The following is a 20,660-nucleotide window of genomic DNA, read 5'->3' as shown; positions in this document are numbered from 1 at the left end:
GAGCTTTGTGACGTCATATTTGAGAGGGGGTCTGACTTTTTGTAACGCCGTGTGACGAGGGGGGGGGGGTCAAAAATCGCGTGACGTCATTTATGGACGGCCCCATAGGCAGGCACAGGTATAGAGTTAGATACACACATAAAGACAACGAGAAGAGACAGAGACAAGAAGATGCTCGGTGTATTCGGCACTTTGTTTCGTTCATCATTTCGTAATTTTTATTTATTAAAATTTTTAAACTTTGCTTTATGTAAACCCCCCACCTCTCGCTCACTCTCTCGCTCACTCTCTCACTCTCTAAAAAAAATTACGAAATGATGAATGAAGCAAAGTGCCGAATACACCGAGCATCTTCTTGTTTCCACTGATCGTAAAAAAAAGAGACAGGGACACACAGAGAGAGACAGAGACATAGACACGTGGTGGGGGAGGCCTTCATCCAGCAGTGGAGAGCCCACGGCTGATTTACGAAGTCGCGAATCTCATCGGGAATCGATTCGACATTTAGTTGATAAATCGATCCGTGTGCCAGCCGCCGGTTCAACGAATTCTGATTCCATGGTGAACGATGAAATAATAGAATCGTCCACCAGCACGTCGCTTATCGAACACGCTCCTTCGACCCCCTCCACCATTCTTGCTAGTGATAGGTAATCAAACTTATCGATTAACGTGAACACTAACCACAACCCCCGGATCGTGGAACCGATTCTTAACCCCTATTCGAACACCTGCCCCGACGGATCCACCACCTCTGAAGAATCGACTCAATCGATTCAGCAAGATCAATCGAATCGAGCTCACCGTCCGATCCCGCGCTCGGTATCACCTTAATAAGCGTGCACGGCTCTTCCTTGTATCACTGTCACCATCAGTCCAATGGAACTCATCGAAGCACTTGCTTTCTACTGTGATCCATTCAAGACACACAATCCCACCACGACCCAGGAATCGACTCGATCGATTCCTTTTGCTCAAGTGGAATCGAATGTCGCAGGGCTCTGGAGAGACAGCGAGTACAGTGGAGATCCCCCCCTCCATGTGGTGCAGAGACGCAGCAGGCGCGGGGCTCCACGCGTACAGCAGCCGTCGTGGTGGGGGGTGTTGATGGTGTGGTGGTGGTAGTAGTAGTGGGGTGGTGGTAGTGGGGAGGTGGTGGTGGTGGTGGTGGGGACGTGGTGGTGGTGGGGAGGTGGTGGTGCTAGTGGGGAGGTGTTGATGGTGTGGTGGTGGTAGTGGGGTGGTGGTGGTGGTGGTTGGGGTGGTGGTGGTGGGGAGGTGGTGGTGGTGTGGTGGTGGTGGTGTGGTGGTGGTAGTGGGGTGGTGGTGGTGGGGAGGTGGTGGTGGTAGTGGGGAGGTGTTGATGGTGTGGTGGTGGTAGTGTGGTGGTGGTGCTAGTGCAGAGGTGGGGAGGTGGTGGTGCTAGTGGTGGAAGTGGTGGTGGTAGTGGGGAGGTTGTGCGGTGGTGGTGGGTAAGGTGGTGGTGGTTGGGAGGTGGTGGAAGTGGTGGTGCTAGTGGGGAGGTGGTTGGGGTAGGGGTGGGGTGGTGGTAGTGGAGAGTTGTGGTGGTGGTGAGATGGTGGTGGTCGTGAGGTGGTAGTAGTGGGGAGGTGGTGGTTGGGGTGGTGGTGAGGTGGTAGGTGGTGGTGCTGGTGAGTTCGTGGCGAGTCGTTGCTGTTGCAATGGGCCGACGCACGGGCCGGCCCCCGGGCCGCACGCCCGTGTACGCGAGCGAGGCGGAGCGGCGCGCTGCGCGGACGCGGCGCGACGCGGAGCGCAAGAGACGCAGCGTCCACGTGGGGCGCCACAAGGAGCGGTGGGACGCGGCCAAGCGGCGCGCCGGCACCGCTCGGGACGAGGACTTCGCCGGGCAGCTGCTGGCTCTGCTCGACCGGGCAGCTGTGGGCGGTGATGATGGTGGTGGTGGTGCTGGTGGTGGTGGTGATGGTGCAGCAACAGCGGTGACTGCGGTGGGAGATGACGAAGCAGTAGTCGAAGGAGGTGGTGATGGTGGTGGAGATGATGGAGATGCGTGAGTTGGGGTGGTGGGAGGGTACAGAAACTGACACCTTTATACAAGGCATCATGTTTGCAATAACCACAACACAAGCAGTCAAAATGCAAACAAAAAAGAATTTTTTTCGATTTAAAGCTGTCGTGACTGCAGGGATTCATCTTCTTGGCTCTTTCGGTAAAGTCACGTAGAAGGGAGATAAAATAATAAAAATAAAATAATAAAATTGTATTATGTTTTATATATAACATAAAAGGGAGATAATAAAATAATAAAAATAAAACGTAATAAAATTGTATTATTTTATTATGACTTTACCGAAAGAACCAAGAAGAAAAAAGAAACAACTCTGATGATGATAATGTATGCACTGTCCTTGAAGTTGATTAGTCCACACCCGAGACAGCTTTTCTTAGAGCCTAGTCTCCATTGGTGTTGGACCAGATGACGCCAAAAAGCGTACGACTCAAAGACAGCGCACTATCAGAGTATTGAGAGCTCGGGGTTAAGCATTTACACTATGAGACCTCCTTTACCAGTGGCAAAATATAGTAATAGGTTTTTACCCTTTCAGCTGCTACAAACCTATTACTAAATATTTTGCCTCTGGTAAAGGAGGTCTCATAGTGTGGTTGGAGGGGCTGATCACAATCCGAGGTCCCAGGAGTTAATTTGTATAATTTGTATAATATTAATTTGTATAAAGTCACTTCCCGGTTAATACCGTGTCGGTTAATCACTGAATCACTCCAATCACGCGTTAGGGGCCGTCCATAAATGACGTCACGCACCTCGGGGGGGGGGAAGGGGACAGACGTTTGTGACAATGTGACGAGGGGAGGTGGGTTTGAGAATTGTGACGTCACATCAAAATGCGCAACTTTAAATAAATATAGACAACACGTTCTACTTAATTAAATATACTTTTTGATAAATGTTTTCTCCTACAGCATCAGAGTGCAGCGCCACATTAAATGCGCACTACAATGACAATAGTTTAAAGCGATTTGAAGCATGTTTTATTTTTGGGGGGGGGCAGAGCTTTGTGACGTCATATTTGAGGGGGGTCTGACTTTTTGTGACGCCGTGTGACGATGGGGGGGGGGGGGTCAAAAATCGTCCAAAATCGCGTGACGTCATTTATGGGCGGCCTCTTACCAGGTGGTCAGCTCCTTATCGCTGCTACCATGGTTACTGAACCTCTGAGCTTCACGCACTGCTTGACTGCCAATTGTTTTCCTCGCTGGTCGTCAAGTTTGCCTTACGACTCCCATGACTTCTATTCCTTGGGGGTGGCATGGGCTCGAGAAGAGATGGGCAGATTCGCTACAGGATGATATGGAGCTGAGTGGACATTTGCCGAAGACCGGTACCAGCGGTGTCAAGATCGGCCCCTGTGGAGGAAGCTCGTGAAGGACGCTGTTGCTGCTGCTGGGCAGTTTTCAGTTTCATTTATTTCATGTATTAGGTATATAACCCTGTGAGCCATGCGGCTCTTGACTCGGGTGCAACCGCAACAAAACAAAAACATGAACAAGAAACATCTTAAAGTGACTACACGCAACAGAAAAATCCTGGAAAAAACAGCAAAGTCTTCGAGTGGGAGGCAGTCGCCCTCCGGCAACAACGGAGGGCAGAGGAGCGACGCTCACAACAACGAGCCGAGCGCCGGGCAGCTAAAACTTAGCGAGGTCGGCAGAGTGGGGAGCACAGGTGACAGATCCTGTGAGTCATCTTATTCAGTCAACCCATGGCTCCTGAGTCTGACCTCCTGCCAGCGAGCCTTCGACACTCAGCGTGGCCTCAAAGTGCACCCAAGCCTGGCACAAGCGCCGTGGAGACGTCACCGCCACTTGGTGGTGAACGGCGGTTGTTGTTGGAGACCGCAGAGAGACAACGGATATGGATCCGAGTATCGGAGCCGGTGGCCAAATCGCCAACAATGTGCCCGATCTTTTCACATGTCCGAAGCTCTGCGGGTTTGAGTGTAGATAATGCTTTGATGGGTAACCCATCATGCCTGACCGGTGGTTGCGCATAGTGATCGGTTACATTGTGAGCGACAAAGAACTGAAGAAAAATCCATCGATTGTTGTATCATGCTACCACGGATGGGCTTCCCCCACCCCACCTTTCGTCATCCTTGCACTGACCAGCGTGGTGATATGCGATCAAACAACCTCGCAATGACTGACAGTGCAGGGAAGCCTTCATCAAGCAGTGGATTGACAGAGGACTTTAGGTTGTATTCGGTGCGGGCTGGTTAATGTGACACGCTTTGGACGACAGTCATTTCCTACATAAATGGTCGAGTGGCTGTGGGGATGTAAAATTTTAGGTGCCCATGAGATGGGGGAATTCATTGAAAGTATCCGTATGGTCCTGTACTTTGTAATTCAGTTTGAAGTCAATGTGTGCATCTTGAAGTCAATATGTGGGGAAAACGTGTGATTCAACGCATGTAACGTTTAGCTTAATGTATTTCAATTCTGTGCATTGGTACACATTTATTACTAAGCAAGTGTCTGGGTATAGTGAAATGCATGCATTCTAACTTGTGATCTACATTTTCTTGCAGCATAACTGCGGCTGCTGCGTCTGTTGCGAATACCTTGAGCGTGAAGCCAGACAGATTATCGAAGGTGAGTCGGGCCTGCTTAAAGTTCACGTTGCACTTGTGACACGGCTGTTTGAAATACCTTCAACATCGGCCGTGATCAGTCCACACTGCTGATTGACGGCCTCCCCCAAGCGGTTGCTATCACTCACGGTCCCGTGATTATACAAGCTATCCTGCACCTGCTCGACCTAATTTCATTGCTCCATCTCCAAGGTGGATGTTCTCCAGGGCATGTTCCCTTATTGAGGAGTTTTCCTTCCAATCCTTTAAATAAAAAAAATGCTTTACGCTTCACACACACGTGGTCACAACACTGTAGTAAACAGTATACGCTCGCACGGATGTTGACTATACGAGTGAGGCACGCCGACCGAGGTCCGAGCATGGGAGATGATTACCCACAATCCCGCAGCGAGAGAGAGATAAGAACCATCGGCTCAGTTGTGATCACGTGACGCTCGGCAGACAAAGCGTATACTGTACGTACTACAATACTCATTGCAAGACCTCGCTCGTTTATCAAGTTAAAATGTATTTACAATTTTTGCTCGTCTTGCAAAACACTCGCAGACCAAGTTACTCGCAATCCAAGGTTTTACTGTATTATGCTCTTTCCGTCGGTGTAATTACAAGCATCCACCTCTTCATACTCCTCTTCCTTAGTAGGCACTTCATGGTAATAACTGGATCCTGTGTTTACCTTACCTGTCGTGAAAATGTTTCGCCATGGTTAATGTTTAAGAGTTAACTTTATGCTGGTAGGAACCTCCTGGTTACACCAGCCCACAGGAGATCATTGTGTCCGTCGTGCAGGGAGGGGCTGGGTGGGGAGGGAGGGGCTGGGTGGGGAGGGAGGGGCTGGGTGGGGAGGGTGGGGCTGGGTGGGGAGGGGCTGGGTGGGGTGGGGCTGGGTGGGGCTGGGTGGGTGGTGAGGGGAGGGGCTGGTCACCCCGTGGTGCCCTTATAAAACTCAACATTTAACCTACTCATGCCGGCTTGTGCCTGCCCTCACAGTCGGACATATTTGTGGAATACACCACGCCGCCGTTGACCCTGGCCATTGACCGAGCAGCCCAACGTTCCTACCAGCTCCCTCCGCAGGAATGTATTTCCCAATGCAACAAGCAGTGGCATGCCAGCCCTGTAAGCGATCCTTCTGTAGTTCGGCAATGCCACCTTGAGAATACGGGAGCATCGGCTTTCCCTTTTTAAATAGGCACATAAGACCTCCCAGCCAATCTTATAATTTGATTATGGTCATGGCTTATCACAAACGATAACATGCTATAGCGAAGAGTTTAATAGCCTGCGTGGATTATTCAGTGACTGGTCATTGTGGACAAATTATATTGATATAAACGACAGGCAAAATGTGCTTGATAGAGACTGTCGAAGTGTTAATTGTACAATGTATGTTGTTGAATGCAACATTTAAGTTAATTGTATCACGTCAAAATAAATGTATATTATTTATGTTGTAGAACAAAGCAAGTCAAACTCGCATTAAGAGTGAATCTTCTGCTGAAAAATTGCGTGAAAGTGGGTAAGTGTTGCAGCCTCACCTCCTGACCATAACATTTGGTACATTCATGTATTATAAATAGTTTAAACAAATTCCATCTTTCCGGGTATAGAACATACGTTGTGCGTCAACATAACAGTGATATTTCGATTTAAAGCTTTCGTGACTGCAGGGATTCATCTTCTTGGTTCTTTCGGTAAAGTCCATTCTACGTGAAGTTCTATTCTACATGACTTTACCGAAAGAACCAAGAAGATAACAGTGATATTCCAACAAAAATGCAGCTCTTAATTCTAGATTTGAAGCTTTCGTGACTGCAAGGATTCATATTCTTAGGTTTTTCGGTAAAGTCACGTAGGTAAAACATTAAAATTAATAAAAGTTAAATAACGTTTCGGAGGCAACACAAGCTTCCGTCTTCAGGTGGAACCGTCACAGCCACGACAGCTGTATCAAGTAAATGAGAGATTGCAGGAGCTACCACTCCGTTTATATAATGGTTGTACCCGTTGCCCCTACGGTATTAATGTTAGCTTGAGCCAACATATCATCATGGTGTACCAACACCAGGCCTAAATACTCGCACTAATTATTACCCGTCTGCCACTGCCCAGCAGGACCAGAAAGCAGAACGGATCGGACATCAGGCCAGTGTTTAAAGGTAAATGTGTACATGCAACACTCTCCAGTGGTCCGTTTAACGTGTGTAGATTTAATCTTTTTTTAGAAAGAAAATTTAATTGAAGCATCAGCCAGCGATAAAATATCCCCACGTGCAAAGGTTGGCCCATAACTAAGCGCCACGAAGAACCATTAATAGTTGTGAAGTAGGGCCGTGTCACCTGACCACCCCCTGGTGATTTGATGAATCAGCGTTGAGATTTTAATCCAGAATCCGTTACTTTTTTCCACTTGTGGTGAATGTAGCAACCTCTAGCGGCCACAGAGATAATGTGGAATCCATCACATTCAACACGTAAAACATTGAACTGACGCATCATCCACATGTTCATTGTGAATGATTATCTTGTTAAGTTATAATCATGTTCTAAGTTAGAATCGCTGTCTTTTTGTGAGGGAGCCCTTGGGTAACAGGTGCTAAAAATGAAAATTCTTAATCTTAGTGATTCCTGATCCAAATGCTTCACAGTGTCAATATTTTTTGTTGACTTTGCTATTGGAATATGAAAGCTAAGGCTCAGCTTGTGTGGTTGACGGCACATTTAAACGTAAGCTGTTCAGAGGTCGGTGGATCAAAGGTTGGCAAGCTCAGAGCCGACACTACCGTGAACCTGAGTTCCAACCCAGGCAGCTGCCCATTGATTAAACTGATTTACAAGTGCAGCGAGTTGGAAGATTCTGCGGGTAGTCCTGTAAAATTCTCCGCCAGCCCGTCCTCGATACAGGGCACGTTTCTGACATTTCCGAAGGGATTCTTTGGCTCGTGACATGACACTGGTACAACGGTTGGCATGAATTGGAGACAAAAGGCTAAAACCCGTTTTAATAAAAAAAAATATGCAAATGGTCATGATAAAATATAGTTATATTCTTAGGTTTTTTCGGTAAAGTCACGTAGGTAAAACATCAAAATTAATAAAAATAAAATAAAGATCACGACGTTTCGGAGGCAACACAAGTCTCCTACGTGACTTTACCGAAAAAACCTAAGAATATGAATCCATGCAGTCACGAAAGCTTCAAATCTAAAATATAGTTACTCATTAACGAAGCTTCAAACTCGTGTTTGGACGGCCCACCACACACAATCTGCAAAATGAGAGCAGTTTGTGTTTTGCGTTGTCGTACCATAAAGTTTTATCGTAATCTCTTTTATTCTCTTCACCTTGCTACATGCGGGGTCCACTGGGTGCATTGTGCATCAGAAGAACATGATTGGCAGAAAGTTGTGGGGGGGAAGCCAGGCTCATCTCGCTCCACTAGAAGGGGTGAGTGACATGAATACACTGGGTCCAGGTCAGCTTGGTGAAGAATATTGCACTGGTCAACAACAAAATTTTTTTTTTTCTGGCCTGGACTTTTGCAGCTGTTTTAGACTAATTTCAGGGTGCTGATTCCAAATCTGATCTCAGATTTGCTCTATCACATCTCATTTTTATGCTATCGGCATACCCAATTTTCATTGATTTTACCCGAAATTAACTCTGTCACTTATGATTGCAAGTTGTTGCGAGTCAGTGACTGCTTTAGTGTTAAAATATGGTGCTGTATTTTTAGGATAGTGTGTTTATAATAACATTTTATGTAGATATCCACATTTATTTCATAATTTTCTTCTGCAGTTTTTATTGAAAATGCAATATTTCATATCTCAAAAACCTGATGTGATAGACAAAAACTGATGCCAGATTTGGAATCAGCACCCCAAAATTACCTTAAACCCGTTGGCATACCTTATGCCAGAAAAAGTGTGTTGACCAGTGTTGTGTGTCCGATTGTTTGAGTGTTGCGATTGATCACGCTTTGCTGTTCATCTCCGCAGAGTGCGCCACAAGTAAAAATTACAAGGAAGATGATGACGACAGGTGTGTACACTGCAATATATATTCAAGGAAACTTTTGCGACTGTGTTATCATATCAATCAATTGTGTGCACACCACGGGGGCACAAAGCAAATCAAGTAGTGAATCAGATTGTGATCCCGAATAGTGATTCTTCATTCAAACACAGAGGGGATAAATTGTTACAACCCTCGGGGGAATTACATCATTCGTATAACTTTGGCAACACTTTGAAACCAACACTTGAGCTAACCAACAGTGTATTGTGAGTGATACATTTTTACCCTTTCAACTGGTACAAAAACTGACACCTTTATACAAGGCATCATGTTTGCAATAACCACAACGCAAGCAGTCAAAATGCAAACAAAAAGAAACAACTTCTTGGTTCTTTCAGTAAAGTCACGTAGAAGGGAAGTAATAAAATAATAAAAACAAAACATAATAAAATAATTCTCACACTCGGTGACCGCTCATCATTGTGAGAATTATTTTATTATGTTTTGTTTTTATTATTGTATTACTTCCCTTCTACGTGACTTTACCGAAAGAACCAAGAAGATGAATCCCTGCAGTCACGAAAGCTTTAAATCGAAAAAGAAACAACTCTGATAATGATCAACTTCAAGGACAGTGCATATCATTATCAGAGTTGTTTCTTTTTGTTTGCATTTTGACTGCTTGTGTTGTGGTTATTGCAAACATGATGCCTTGTTTAAAGGTGTCAGTTTTTGTACCAGTTGAAAGGGTTAAAACCTATCACTATATTTTGCCACTGGTAAAGGAGGTCTCGTAGTGTAAAAGCAACAGTGTATTGTTTTACGTATTTAAACACAAAACGCCTCCTGTTGGTAATGATGTAACATCTGTGCCCGGTGACACGCGACTCCCCTCTGTGTGCGCGCCTGCAGCGGTGATGAGAGCGAAGAAGCAGAAGGTGACGAAGTCGCCGAAGAACACGAGGATGAAAACGAGGCAGTAGCAGCAGCAGCAGCAGCAGCGGAAAAAGAGAACCAATCGAAGCATTCGGCGGAGGAAGACGTGGCGGCAGATGAAGGCAAGAGCAGCGGTAGTGGCAGCAGCAACAGCAGCAGCAGCAGCAGCAACCGAGACGATGACGAGGCAGAGGATAATGACGTAGAAGACGACGATGGCAGGGAGGCGGATGGGACGGCCAATGCGGCCGCCGTCGTGAAGGACACGCCGCGGGACGCGTACGACTTTGGCGGCAGCGACGACAACGCCGAGGAGGAAGTCGGAGCGTGTGGCGAGTGTGGGAGCGGCAGTTCCGTTGAATCGGATTCCGATTAGTGAGTCGCTTACACTCGGTGAACGCTCGTCATACACCCACACTGACCGCTCCTCATATGCCTGCGCTGACCAGTGTGGTGAGGTTCGGTTGAAACAATCCTCACAATCTGCATGGTACGTAGCCAACTGTGCTAATCAGAGGTGTGGGGGAAGGACAACAATCTAATTAGTTTTCAATCTAGATTTAAAAGTGCATATCTCCAGTGGCTTCCTAATATGCGGAAGTAACAGCATTCCAGACGGCTGCAGAAGCGCATCTGAAAGCGCGCGATGCAGTAACCGTCCTTTGTTTAACGGTTAGAACCTATGATTCAAGGAGTCAATCCCTGATGCCAGTCCACATTATGTGCTTTTGTACACCTTTGTGCATGCGCCTGCAGTGACAAGGAAGGCAAGAAGCCGGGGCAGAACACCCCTGCAAAAACACGGTGTGTTGTGTGAAGTGTCAATGCTTGCACCTGCACAACGCATGGCACCAGCTGGTAATTTTTCGTTCACACGAACTAAGATTTGAAGCACAAGTGGCAGATCCCTGATATTTGTGAATGCGCCATGGATGGAGGCGCTCGGTGGGTAAGCAGGAAATTCGTCATCGATCCACAACGTTAATGACTGAACAACCCAATATAATATTATTTGGGTCTTTCGGTAAAGCCACGTAGATAGAAAAAATAATAAAAACATCACGACGTTTCGATCGCAACACAAGATGACGATTGCTTGTGTTGTGATCGAAACGTCGTGATATTTTTATTATTATTTTCTATCTACGTGGCTTTACCGAAAGACCCGAAGAATATGAATTCCTGCAGTCACGAAAGCTTTAAGTCAAGATTTAACCCAATATAAGTGGAATGTTAAGCTCGTCGAAGAAAAACGTGCGCTTTTTTTCAGGAAAGGTGCCAAGGACATTGGAGATGATGACAAACCAAAGAAAAGGTAAATCCTCTCCTACAAATCATGTCCTGTGACCAAGTAATCTAGGATCCACCCTATTGCGTCAAATCTCAGAAGCCAAGCAGGGTTGAGCCTAGATCGTGGTAGGATGGACAACCGAAATCAATAACAGGTTGCTATAGGCTGCAGAGCTATGTTGTCGGCGGGAGAGAGGAGCAGTGCAGTAAAATCCAATGTTTGGCTGTTTCTCTGCTCCCACACTCCAGCGTGCCAAAATGTGCTCGAATAACTACCACTACTGGCATGTCGTGAAGAGGCCGTTTTCATTATTATACAAAAAAATATAAACACAGGATGGGTCAAAAATACAAATAGAGTTATCGTGTATCAGAACTGCTTTTTGTATTTAGTTTGTTGTCCTTCCACCGCACACCTGGCTTTGTACGGTACCAAAGAAGTTCAACCTCCATAGTATTGAGGGCTCGGGGTAAGAATCTACATCATTAGACCTCCTTTGCCAGTAATGATGTAGATGCTTACCCCGAGCCCTCATTACTTTGATAGTGCATTGTCTATGAGCTATACGCCTTTTGGCGTCCTCTGGTCTAGCACCAGTTGAGGCGAGGCTCAAAAGAAAGCCGATCAGTTTCAAGGACAATGGCAATATATTATCAGTGTGTATTTTGTTTGCATTTTGACCAAAAGTATTGTGGTTAATGCAGACATGATTCCTCGTCAAAAGGTTTCAGTTTTGTTGCCAGAAAAAAGGGAAAAACCCTTTTCTTATATTATTGTTTTCCTGTTTCTTCTCAACAGGAAGTATCAGAAGAAAGACCCAATGGAGCCTACGACCCGTAAAGTAAGGTGTGTTGGGAGTTTGTTTTTATGGAGCCTTTCTGGATTTGCAGTCTTTTGGGCTGGATATTACTTAATTCTCATCATCCTCTAGGTGGCAGGCCAATCAAATCCATGAATTCACGGTGGTATTTACACTCGAAGACATAGTGACATATTTTATATTATCACAAAATATGTCACCAGTATATGATAGGAGTAATAATTAATATGATCCCATAGCTTTCAAATTTAAAAAGTTAACCATTCAGAGCATCGTACCACATTTTCCCCAAATAGTGAATTACACCACTGGATAGCCTCTTGTTGACTTTACTTGCCATTAAATCAACAAATGGCAAGCGTTCATTCGGTTTAAGTCCAACCTTGTGGTATTCACACTCAATAGCTTTATGAAGGACACTGTCAGCTGTAGAATAGACATCAGAGTTCAACTATGTCATTCTGCAGAATAGACCAACATGCCTGATTGGTATTGAGACCATTTTAGCAAGTGTCATTTTTGGACGTTATGTATCACGCAATGTAATGAACAAAATGAATGTGCAAGACGTAATTAAAAAACGTAAAAACATAAAGCACTAGATTGATTTAATTTGCAGTATTTACAATCTGTTAAAAAAAATGTTGACGTTATGGAAATACGATACAATTTGAATCCATAAAAGCGTCCGATTGCATAATGAGAGTGTGAAATCTGATTGCAACATCAGAAATGCCAAAGTATAATTGAACACCACACTCACAAATGGACTGCTAAACTGATTGAATACTATACTGGTTCATTCATGTGACAAATATTTCTGATGCTGGCCCTTGTTCAGAGTGAAGAAATAGCAGCTTAGACTGATGCTGAGTAATGCAATATGTGCAGTGTCCCAACGGAGTCAGCTGTGGCCATTGGGACTGCGAGTGGTGTTGATGTACGTAGCCACCGTACGTATTCAACCGTGCTAATCGGAGGTGCGTCGAGCCTTACTGGAGCAACACGTGTCCCATGCACAGGAGGAAAACCAAGCAGATGGACGCTGATGGGCTACCTGTCCTCTACCACTGCACGCAGCTTGGCTGCGAGAAAGTCTACCGTGTCAAGGAGTACCTGACAGTACGTGCTGTACTTTGCTTTGCGGGGCTATGGTGGTGCGGGCAGCAGTGGGCATTGAAGCAAAATCCTTTGAACTGTAGTTTCCTGCTACATCTAAGCTCCCCGCTTACAACCCATACTGATCAGCGTGGTGAAGACTGGTCAAATAATCCCCACAACCGCCACGCCGCGTCCAGCAGTGGATTGGCAAAAGGCTTTGGTGTTACTTTGCATATGGGGGATAGGATAAGGACAAATCACCCCTTGGCGGTGCCATGGTGGCGAGATGTTAACTACCTCGCCTGGTATACAGGAGGTTGTGGGTTCAATCGCGACCCTGACGCCTGCTGTATATTTGGAGTTTGCGTGTTTTCCCCGTGGTCGTGTGGATTTTTCTCCGTGTCCTCCGGTTTGTCCCTCCACATTTAGAAACGTGCGTTTCGAGTATTTGGCTGCTATAAATTTGCACATGATGAGCCACTTAATTGAGATATTATTTGTGGCCAAGTCGCTTCTGAAAAAGAGCTACATTGCTCGAGTGATCCTTACCCAGTCAAAAAAATAAAAATTTGCTTTTGATTTAAATATGTACAAAGGTAAAAGTACGTAACGTGCTCGTGTTTTTCGAAGTACCGACCTTTTTTTTACCGCGGCCGCTTCGGATGTCGCGTAACATTTACTCGGCCTTGTCCATGTCACTTGCGCAGAACCACGTGAAGGCTGTGCACGGCGACCGCAAGCTGGTGTGCGGCATGCAGGGCTGCGGCAAGCGCTTTGTTCTGCCTCGCCACCTCAAGAAGCACCAGCTTCTCCACTCGGGTGAGCGACACAGAACGTGTCACGCTTCTCTCTCGTCTCTTGTGAGCACCGTTGTGGCGAGGAGATGTTAACCCCCCCCCCCCCTCGCCTGGTATGCACGAGGTTGTGGGTTTGATCCCAGCCCTGACGACGATGCTTGTATATTTGGAGGTTGTATGTTTTTCCCCCGTGGGTCGTGTGGATTTTCCTCCGGGTTCCTCTGGTTTGGCCCTCCACATTAGAAACGTGTGTTTAGATTATTTGGCCGCGACTATATATTCCCACGTATGATAAGCCACTTCGATAAGCTATCATGTGAGGCCAGGTCTCCTCTGTGAAAGGGATAATAGCTCAATAGGCTTTACCTTGTAAACAAAATAGTTGAGTTTGTTGCAATTGGAAATGCGTCATGCCTTTTGAGTTGTTTCCGTTGTCATAAAGTGCTTGTGAAAAGTCCCATAAGTTTTGGCCATATGTACAAGCTACTGGTCAGGGCTGGGGTTAAGAGTAGGGTGCAGAGTTCAAATGATCAGGTTCGATGAACACTTGTACAAGCACTGCATAGTGAACAGCAGAGGGTGGTGCAGCAACATGTATTCTATTCTACAACGTTTTTCTTTGCAATCAGTGTCTTGAGACGCATGTCCATTTAGATTCTTTGTAAATTAAAATTGTTTCCTTGTACTGCGATTGTTTACAGACGAGAGGAATTTTGTCTGTGAGACGTGCGGAGCTTCATTTAAATCCAAGAAGAATCTACTCATCCATCTGAGGATCCACACGGGAGAAAAGCCCCTGCAGTGAGTACTTCATCACAGATGTTCCTTTGAGATCATATTTATTATCGTGTGTGCAGGTGCCATGTGGTTTATTATATTTCAGGATCATTAGAGATGCCGGTGGATTGGAACGGTTATTCTGAGATGCTTTGTTTTAATACAAAACAGTTTAAGAAATGCAATTGTTTATATTAATCTCATTTTTATTTATTAATCAGTACACTTTAATTTAGTTTTATTAAAAGCATTTGTTGTGTTTAGTTTTGTATTTTCGAAAAACACATTTTACAAAGGTATCGTATTAATCTGAAGTTGTACGGCTCAATGATGAATATTTTACATAATATTCTCGTAATTAGAATTATGTCAAATTAAATATTTTATGCAAGTTTACACTTTTGTCCAATATCCTAGTGGTGAACAGATTAACATTTATATATGCATAAATTTAGATGTGCTGATAGAGAAGTGACTGCAGTATGTGTTCAATTGACATGAACTTCCAAAACTAAGCATTGTATTGTGACATTCAAACGGCATGACAAAGACTGTTCGACATTATGGATAGACTGATAATACCTTTCCACGATCAATAGAAAAATATACATTAAGTAAACTTTTCTGCTGTGAATGAAAATTTCATCAAAATGTTAGCCAAGTGTTAATATCAGTTTGAAGCCTCATGAGTCGTGAGTATTTCTTTTCAGGCCATTCTTGTGCATCCGTGAACTGCCAACACCACCATCCCCTTACGTTTCATACGTTGCGAGACGTTCTGCGTTCATCTTGGCTATGGGCATTGGACAGCGTGAATACATTTTTACATATTTTTTGCCTTCCCAAATACGCGCGCGTTTTCAAAGGTGCGAGCTGTGCGGGTACCGCTGCCGGCAGAAGGCGTCGCTCAACTGGCACATGCGCAAACACAACATCGAGCTGAGTTTCTCCTTCGCGTGCGACCTCTGCGGCAAGCGATTCGAGAAGAGCGACAACCTCCGATGCCACCAGCTCAAAAGTCACCCCGACCGGGAGCCGGGCAACCCGTACCCCGAGACGGCGCCGGTGCAGCCACACGCTTGCTGACGGGACTTTGCGCCGTCTTGCATTTCGAACAAGTAAGATTCGCAAGCTGGCCGAGGACGAATTCTGCTTTTGGCATCCAGCAAACTCTGGATCCGCCAACGACGACATCCGGTGGGATGGTATAGGAGTGAGTTGTGGACTCGACGTACACCACATAGACTTCTTACTAATACGTTGCTGTAAAACCAATTGGATGTGTCTTTGTGTATGTGTAGAGAAGTTCCGACAGACGTACTCGAAGACGGAGGTAAGTTAAGGGCTTTCGCCAGGATTATTAAAGCTTATCAATATTACACAGCAGGGTACACAACTCCCAGGGGCTAGGGGTCCTACTCTGAGTCCGGGTCCCTGCCGGCTAGCTCCGATCTCTCGTGTCGGATCGTGGACTCTGCCGACTCCACCGAGCGGAGAGAGAAGCACCTCTACGGCTACCACCGGCTTCTCCCCAGACTCCCTATTCGATCCCTCTCTCTACCCCTGGTTCCCTCTTCACCCTGCTTACTCTACCCGTTCCCACAGTGACCACGCTTACGTCACGGGGTATCCCTTAAGTACCCTAGGAGACGTGACGTCATCGCACTGAACGGCACACCTGACGTCACATCCATATTTTACTCCTCTACATATGTACACGAGTGTATATGGGGGCAGCGGTATTTACAGTGGTTTAGTGCACTGAGCTATGAACCAGGCAATTTTGACTCCCGGCCACAGCTGACATCAGTAGCAAACAATATCAAAACTTGTTTTGGGCCACCCTTTAATCAATCTGAGCGTCAAACGAGTACTTGCTGAGGTCTGTAAACATCAGATTATTTTTTTTTCAAAATCAGAATATCTAGACTGGAGGAATCTGATGAGCTATGAAGCTCTTTGTTTTACTTATGTCCAGTAGGGGCGGGTCAGAATGTTACAACAATAAACAATACAAAAGTATAGAAAAGGTAAGCAAATCACGAATGTTAGGCCACACCAGCACTTGGCTCAGAAGTACAGTGAAGGAAAAAAGTATTTGATCCCCTGCTGATTTTGTACGTTTGCCCACTGACAAAGAAATTATCAGTCTATAATTTTAATGGTAGGTTTATTTGAACAGTGAGAGAGAGAATAACAACAAAAAAATCCAGAAAAACGCATGTCAAAAATGTTATAAATTGATTTGCATGTTAATGAGGGAAATAAGTATTCAAATAAACCTTCCATTAAAATTATAGTCTGATCATTTCTTTGTCAGTGGGCAAATGTACAAAATCAGCAGGGGATAAAATACTTTTTTCCCTCACTGTAAGCTATAATGCAGGATCTTTGACTCTATTTGTACGTGCGTTTGCATGTCTGTAATGTACATATTTTTTTATATGTCAACTCAAGCGAAGGTATGTGAACCCATTTTAAATGAAGACAACAGATCCGTCAAGTAACAATGAACCCCACCCCACACCTCGGCTATTTTATGAATTGTCACAAGTTGGAGTTGCAGTGCATTTCATTCTTACTGTTATTTATATTTTCTCATTTTTTGATGCATTATTTGTACAGTTTTTGTCACCTCCAATTTCACGCAATTTTCATGAACCATAAATAACCAACTCTCGCGAACACAATGGAAAACATTTATTTCAAATATCGGTTTAAATCGATTACTCGGTGCGTACAGTATTTACATGCCTAGTTACATAGGCGGTGTGTCTGATACTTGAATATTGCGATCAAGCGCATCGTCGAGTGATGTCACTACGTCCCCCCCCCCCCCCCCGTGTACTGCTTCTGCTGTTGTATAATTTACTAATTAATTATCATTGTTCTATCAGCTTTAACAAGAGATGGGCATTTCAATAGGCTGCTTTGTAACTACACTAACACGATACTGTTTATATACACTACAGTGTTCATCACATGCCAGTCCGGTTTTGTTTAATTCTCAAGAGCTGAATTAAACAAAATTAAAGGAACAATCAATGTAATACAATGTTTTTTGTGCAGTCATTGGTAACCCATCTGAGACCATCAACTCATGACCACTGGCGGAGCCAGTGGGGGGGGGGGGTGGGGTGGCACGTGCCCCCCCCCCAATGATTCGATCGAAATCCCCAATTTCGATCGGATCATTGGGGTTTTTTAGTAATAAATCGGCATTTTGTGACCCCCACTGCCACTGTGTAGCATATTATTACGTGCCAGGAACTCTATGAGATGATAGGACAATAGTCTGAGTCCGTAATTATCAATAAGTAACAGCAAAGCAGTTATAAGCGACTCACAGAATTGTGCGCAGTTGCGTATACAGTACACGACTTCCCTGAAGGCATTCACCTTCAGCGAGCGCGATGCCGATCACACACGGTTCTAATTCGACCCTCGATCGATGGCTGCGCCATCGCCACGCACGCGTCGAATAAAAAACAAGGGACAAGTCCTTACTTTCTAACAACTCCTCTATCATTTTTCATTGCTGGAGGGGTTGCCCTCCCGACCTGAAAATCCTGACTCCGCCATTGCTCATGACAGTAAATGCCAGGTTGAGATCACGGGTAGCTGAAACTCATTCAAAAACAGGATCTTAGTGGTGCCCATGTCATGGTCTTCCTGTACTGCATTCATTTTAAAACACAATACCATCATTGAAGTGGCATCACTATAACACAGTGACTGAGGGCCTGACCAAGAATTTCAAGGTGTATCTTAATTATGTCACTCCACATACTGCACCCCATCCACAATAACCATTAATGGGTGTCGTCACTCCACATGGGGCACCCCCCCCCCCCCCCCTCAATAATTATGAGCTGAACAATTTTCCTATTGAATATTTAATATTTACTGCAATATCCACCCGTCCTTGGACGGGCAAAAAAGCTAGTTGTGTATAGTTAAGTATACAGACATGTTTTGTGTACATAAAAAGAAATGTGTATATAATTTATGTGTGCAGATTTCATTTTGTCGTATTCCAGTGCAGAATATGTACGGCTTCGATCGTTGTGCATGTTTTGCGTTTTAGTGCCGATTTGTCTGTAAAATGTTGATTGTGGTCAGCCTCTTCTGAAATAATGGTTCATTCTCAGTAGCTGGTGGGAACGGTTGCATTTGCCAACTTAAATGGAAGTTCTAGATTTTTGGTTCTTTCGGTAAAGTCACGTCGATGAAAAATAAAAATAGGTGTCGCCCAGAATCTCAAGTGGTGGGAAGAACAAAGTACAACCTGCTACGTGTGACACGTATAGGTACTTGGGAGTCCTAGCTGTTTAAATTGGGAATACAACATGAATATTTATAAACGTATACATGATTTCATCATGATTACCACATTGATGTAAGAGTACAATCTTATAAAGGATCCAGGCACACAGATAAAGGCACTAGGACAGTGGTTGAAATGTATGAAATTTGTACAAGGTAGTCTTGCCATAAGAGTACCCCCATAATATCAATATTAGTAAACACTGCTGGTTATTAAACCACCCTGACTATACTGTCACAATCAGAATAATATTTGTGAAGTGGTCAGTTCGTTGATGAAACTGGGTAGCTCTAGAGCAACCTCATAGGACTGCAGGTCATAATCAAGGTTTTTGGGGTTGGATCGCGTTATTTATAAATGTGTCGTAACCCTCCACCACCCGACACGGCCAAACAGTAAAAAAATGTCACGTTTTTCAAAGGACAAAATAATTCACTTCTTTAGCCCACCAGTGTGTTGAAGATAGAATCAACAGCATTTAAAAATTTGAGTACGACGTTTTGCTGATAATTACAATCAGCTTTATCGGGCAAGAATGGTGAAGGTCTCCTGTTGCTTCCGGTGTTACGATTTTGAGAATTTAATTACCCAACCCCCAAACAATGTCCAGGATACAAAACAAGTGACAAGCCAACAATACTTGAACAAACTTGGGTATCTCCCCTCCTTTTGTTTGCCATTACATCAGCTCATGTTGACACTGGGCATTATTGTTTTTAAGGTTTATCTACAATTCAACTTACTCATCAACAGGTCATAACATCCGTTTGTATTTTCTGCCCAGAAGCCGGATTAAATAGTTTTCCCTGACCATTAAATCGATGGTCTAGTGCCAGATAAACTTAGCACTGATAAATAGTATGTTCCATTGTATTGCAACTGTCGCACATTTCTCCTAATGCAGTGGTTCTTCTAAACCTGGGGTGCACGCACCCCCTGGGGGTCCGAGATGCCCTTTCTGGGGATGCGAGACATGGCTAGATTTTTTAAGAAGGTAAACCATAGAAAAACAAATTAATCGCGGGCACGTAAGTACAGCTACTTTGTTTCATCAAACCAAAGTATTTATTAACGAACATTTTTTTACGATGGAGAACTAAAGGGGAGCAAGGCTGCAGTCAAAGTTAAGAACCACTGTCATAATGTGTGGAGAGTTTCCTGATGCTAACGAAATACAATTCATGTTTTTGGATTTAAAACCAGGCTTCCAGGACTGGATTTGAAACTTTAATTCTTGAGACTAACTTTTAGGAATTGATACCTACCACGTCAATATTTTAAAAAAAATACTACGCCATACATTTACAAGAATGTCACCGTCAACGCTTGCTTTCCATCATTGTCAGAGGAAAACTTTTTCTTACCCTTCCCCACAAGGTCAGACTATAACCGTATGCTCTACCTTCTAATAACATCATGCACACCATTCATACCATTCCGCAATAACAAAGACCAATTCTGTCGACGTCAGTCCTCACATTGACAGCCTCATTATGAGAACGATGTTTCACATCATAGGAGGTCCACAATGAAATAATTAATTCGCATATCTTCTAAACATTCCCTATTTGAAAAACATTTTTTATTTGAAAAACATTCATCTGCAAGTGTATTTTGTTTTTAATAAGGCTGTTCACTTCCCCTAACTAACTTGCACAGTGTCTGCCTAGTCCTGCTTTGTAAATATATGTGAATTATGATGCAGTAGGCAGTTACATTAAAGTATTGCCTTTTATGCTGTGATGTACCCAGACATTACTTATGCAGGGGTCAAAGCTAAAAAATGACTGGCAATACTAAATAACATTCATGTAAAGTGGCCGACTGTTCATTACCTTTCATCTGTAGGATTATGTGTGGACTCACGCTTGTGCACTGGCACAAGCGTCGTGGCGACGTCACCGCCACTTAGTGGCGAATGGCGGTTGATTGT

The 20,660-nt window shown here is 44.5% G+C and overlaps 1 protein-coding gene across 6 annotated transcripts; it reads left to right on the top strand.

The window, feature by feature from the left end:
• The first annotated feature begins 1,523 nt into the window (after positions 1-1,523).
• LOC144728362 (uncharacterized) lies at positions 1,524-15,629 on the top strand. Of its 6 annotated transcripts, none has more exons than XM_078607747.1 (14): positions 1,601-2,032; positions 4,593-4,656; positions 6,116-6,177; positions 6,774-6,817; positions 8,046-8,105; positions 8,660-8,702; positions 9,591-9,989; positions 10,371-10,418; positions 10,885-10,929; positions 11,704-11,751; positions 12,748-12,847; positions 13,534-13,645; positions 14,325-14,424; positions 15,267-15,629. In XM_078607747.1, exons 1-14 carry the CDS (start codon positions 1,683-1,685, stop codon positions 15,484-15,486), a joined length of 1,695 nt encoding a protein of 564 aa, XP_078463873.1. In that variant the 5' UTR covers positions 1,601-1,682; the 3' UTR covers positions 15,487-15,629. The 6 variants fall into 6 exon arrangements, with proteins under 6 accessions (XP_078463875.1, XP_078463873.1, XP_078463871.1 ...); XM_078607745.1 differs by having other exon boundaries at positions 8,043-8,105; XM_078607746.1 differs by having other exon boundaries at positions 6,771-6,817.
• The last annotated feature ends 5,031 nt before the right edge of the window (positions 15,630-20,660 follow it).

Source organism: Lampetra planeri, chromosome 28 (assembly GCF_965212315.1).
Source record: "Lampetra planeri chromosome 28, kcLamPlan1.2.h2, whole genome shotgun sequence".
NCBI classification, from domain to species: Eukaryota; Metazoa; Chordata; class Hyperoartia; order Petromyzontiformes; family Petromyzontidae; genus Lampetra; species Lampetra planeri.
Note: the sequence above shows the minus strand (reverse complement) of the source record. Positions and strands in the feature narration are given on the sequence as shown.

Bases quoted from the DNA above. Each gene is read 5' to 3' on its own strand.
- LOC144728362 (XM_078607743.1), top strand. From the start codon at position 1,683: ATGGGCCGACGCACGGGCCGGCCCCCGGGCCGCACGCCCGTGTACGCG. The intron at 2,033-4,592 runs GTGAGTTGGGGT...ATTTTCTTGCAG, and splicing joins GGTGGAGATGATGGAGATGC to CATAACTGCGGCTGCTGCGT. The intron at 10,930-11,703 runs GTAAATCCTCTC...TCTTCTCAACAG, and splicing joins GATGACAAACCAAAGAAAAG to GAAGTATCAGAAGAAAGACC.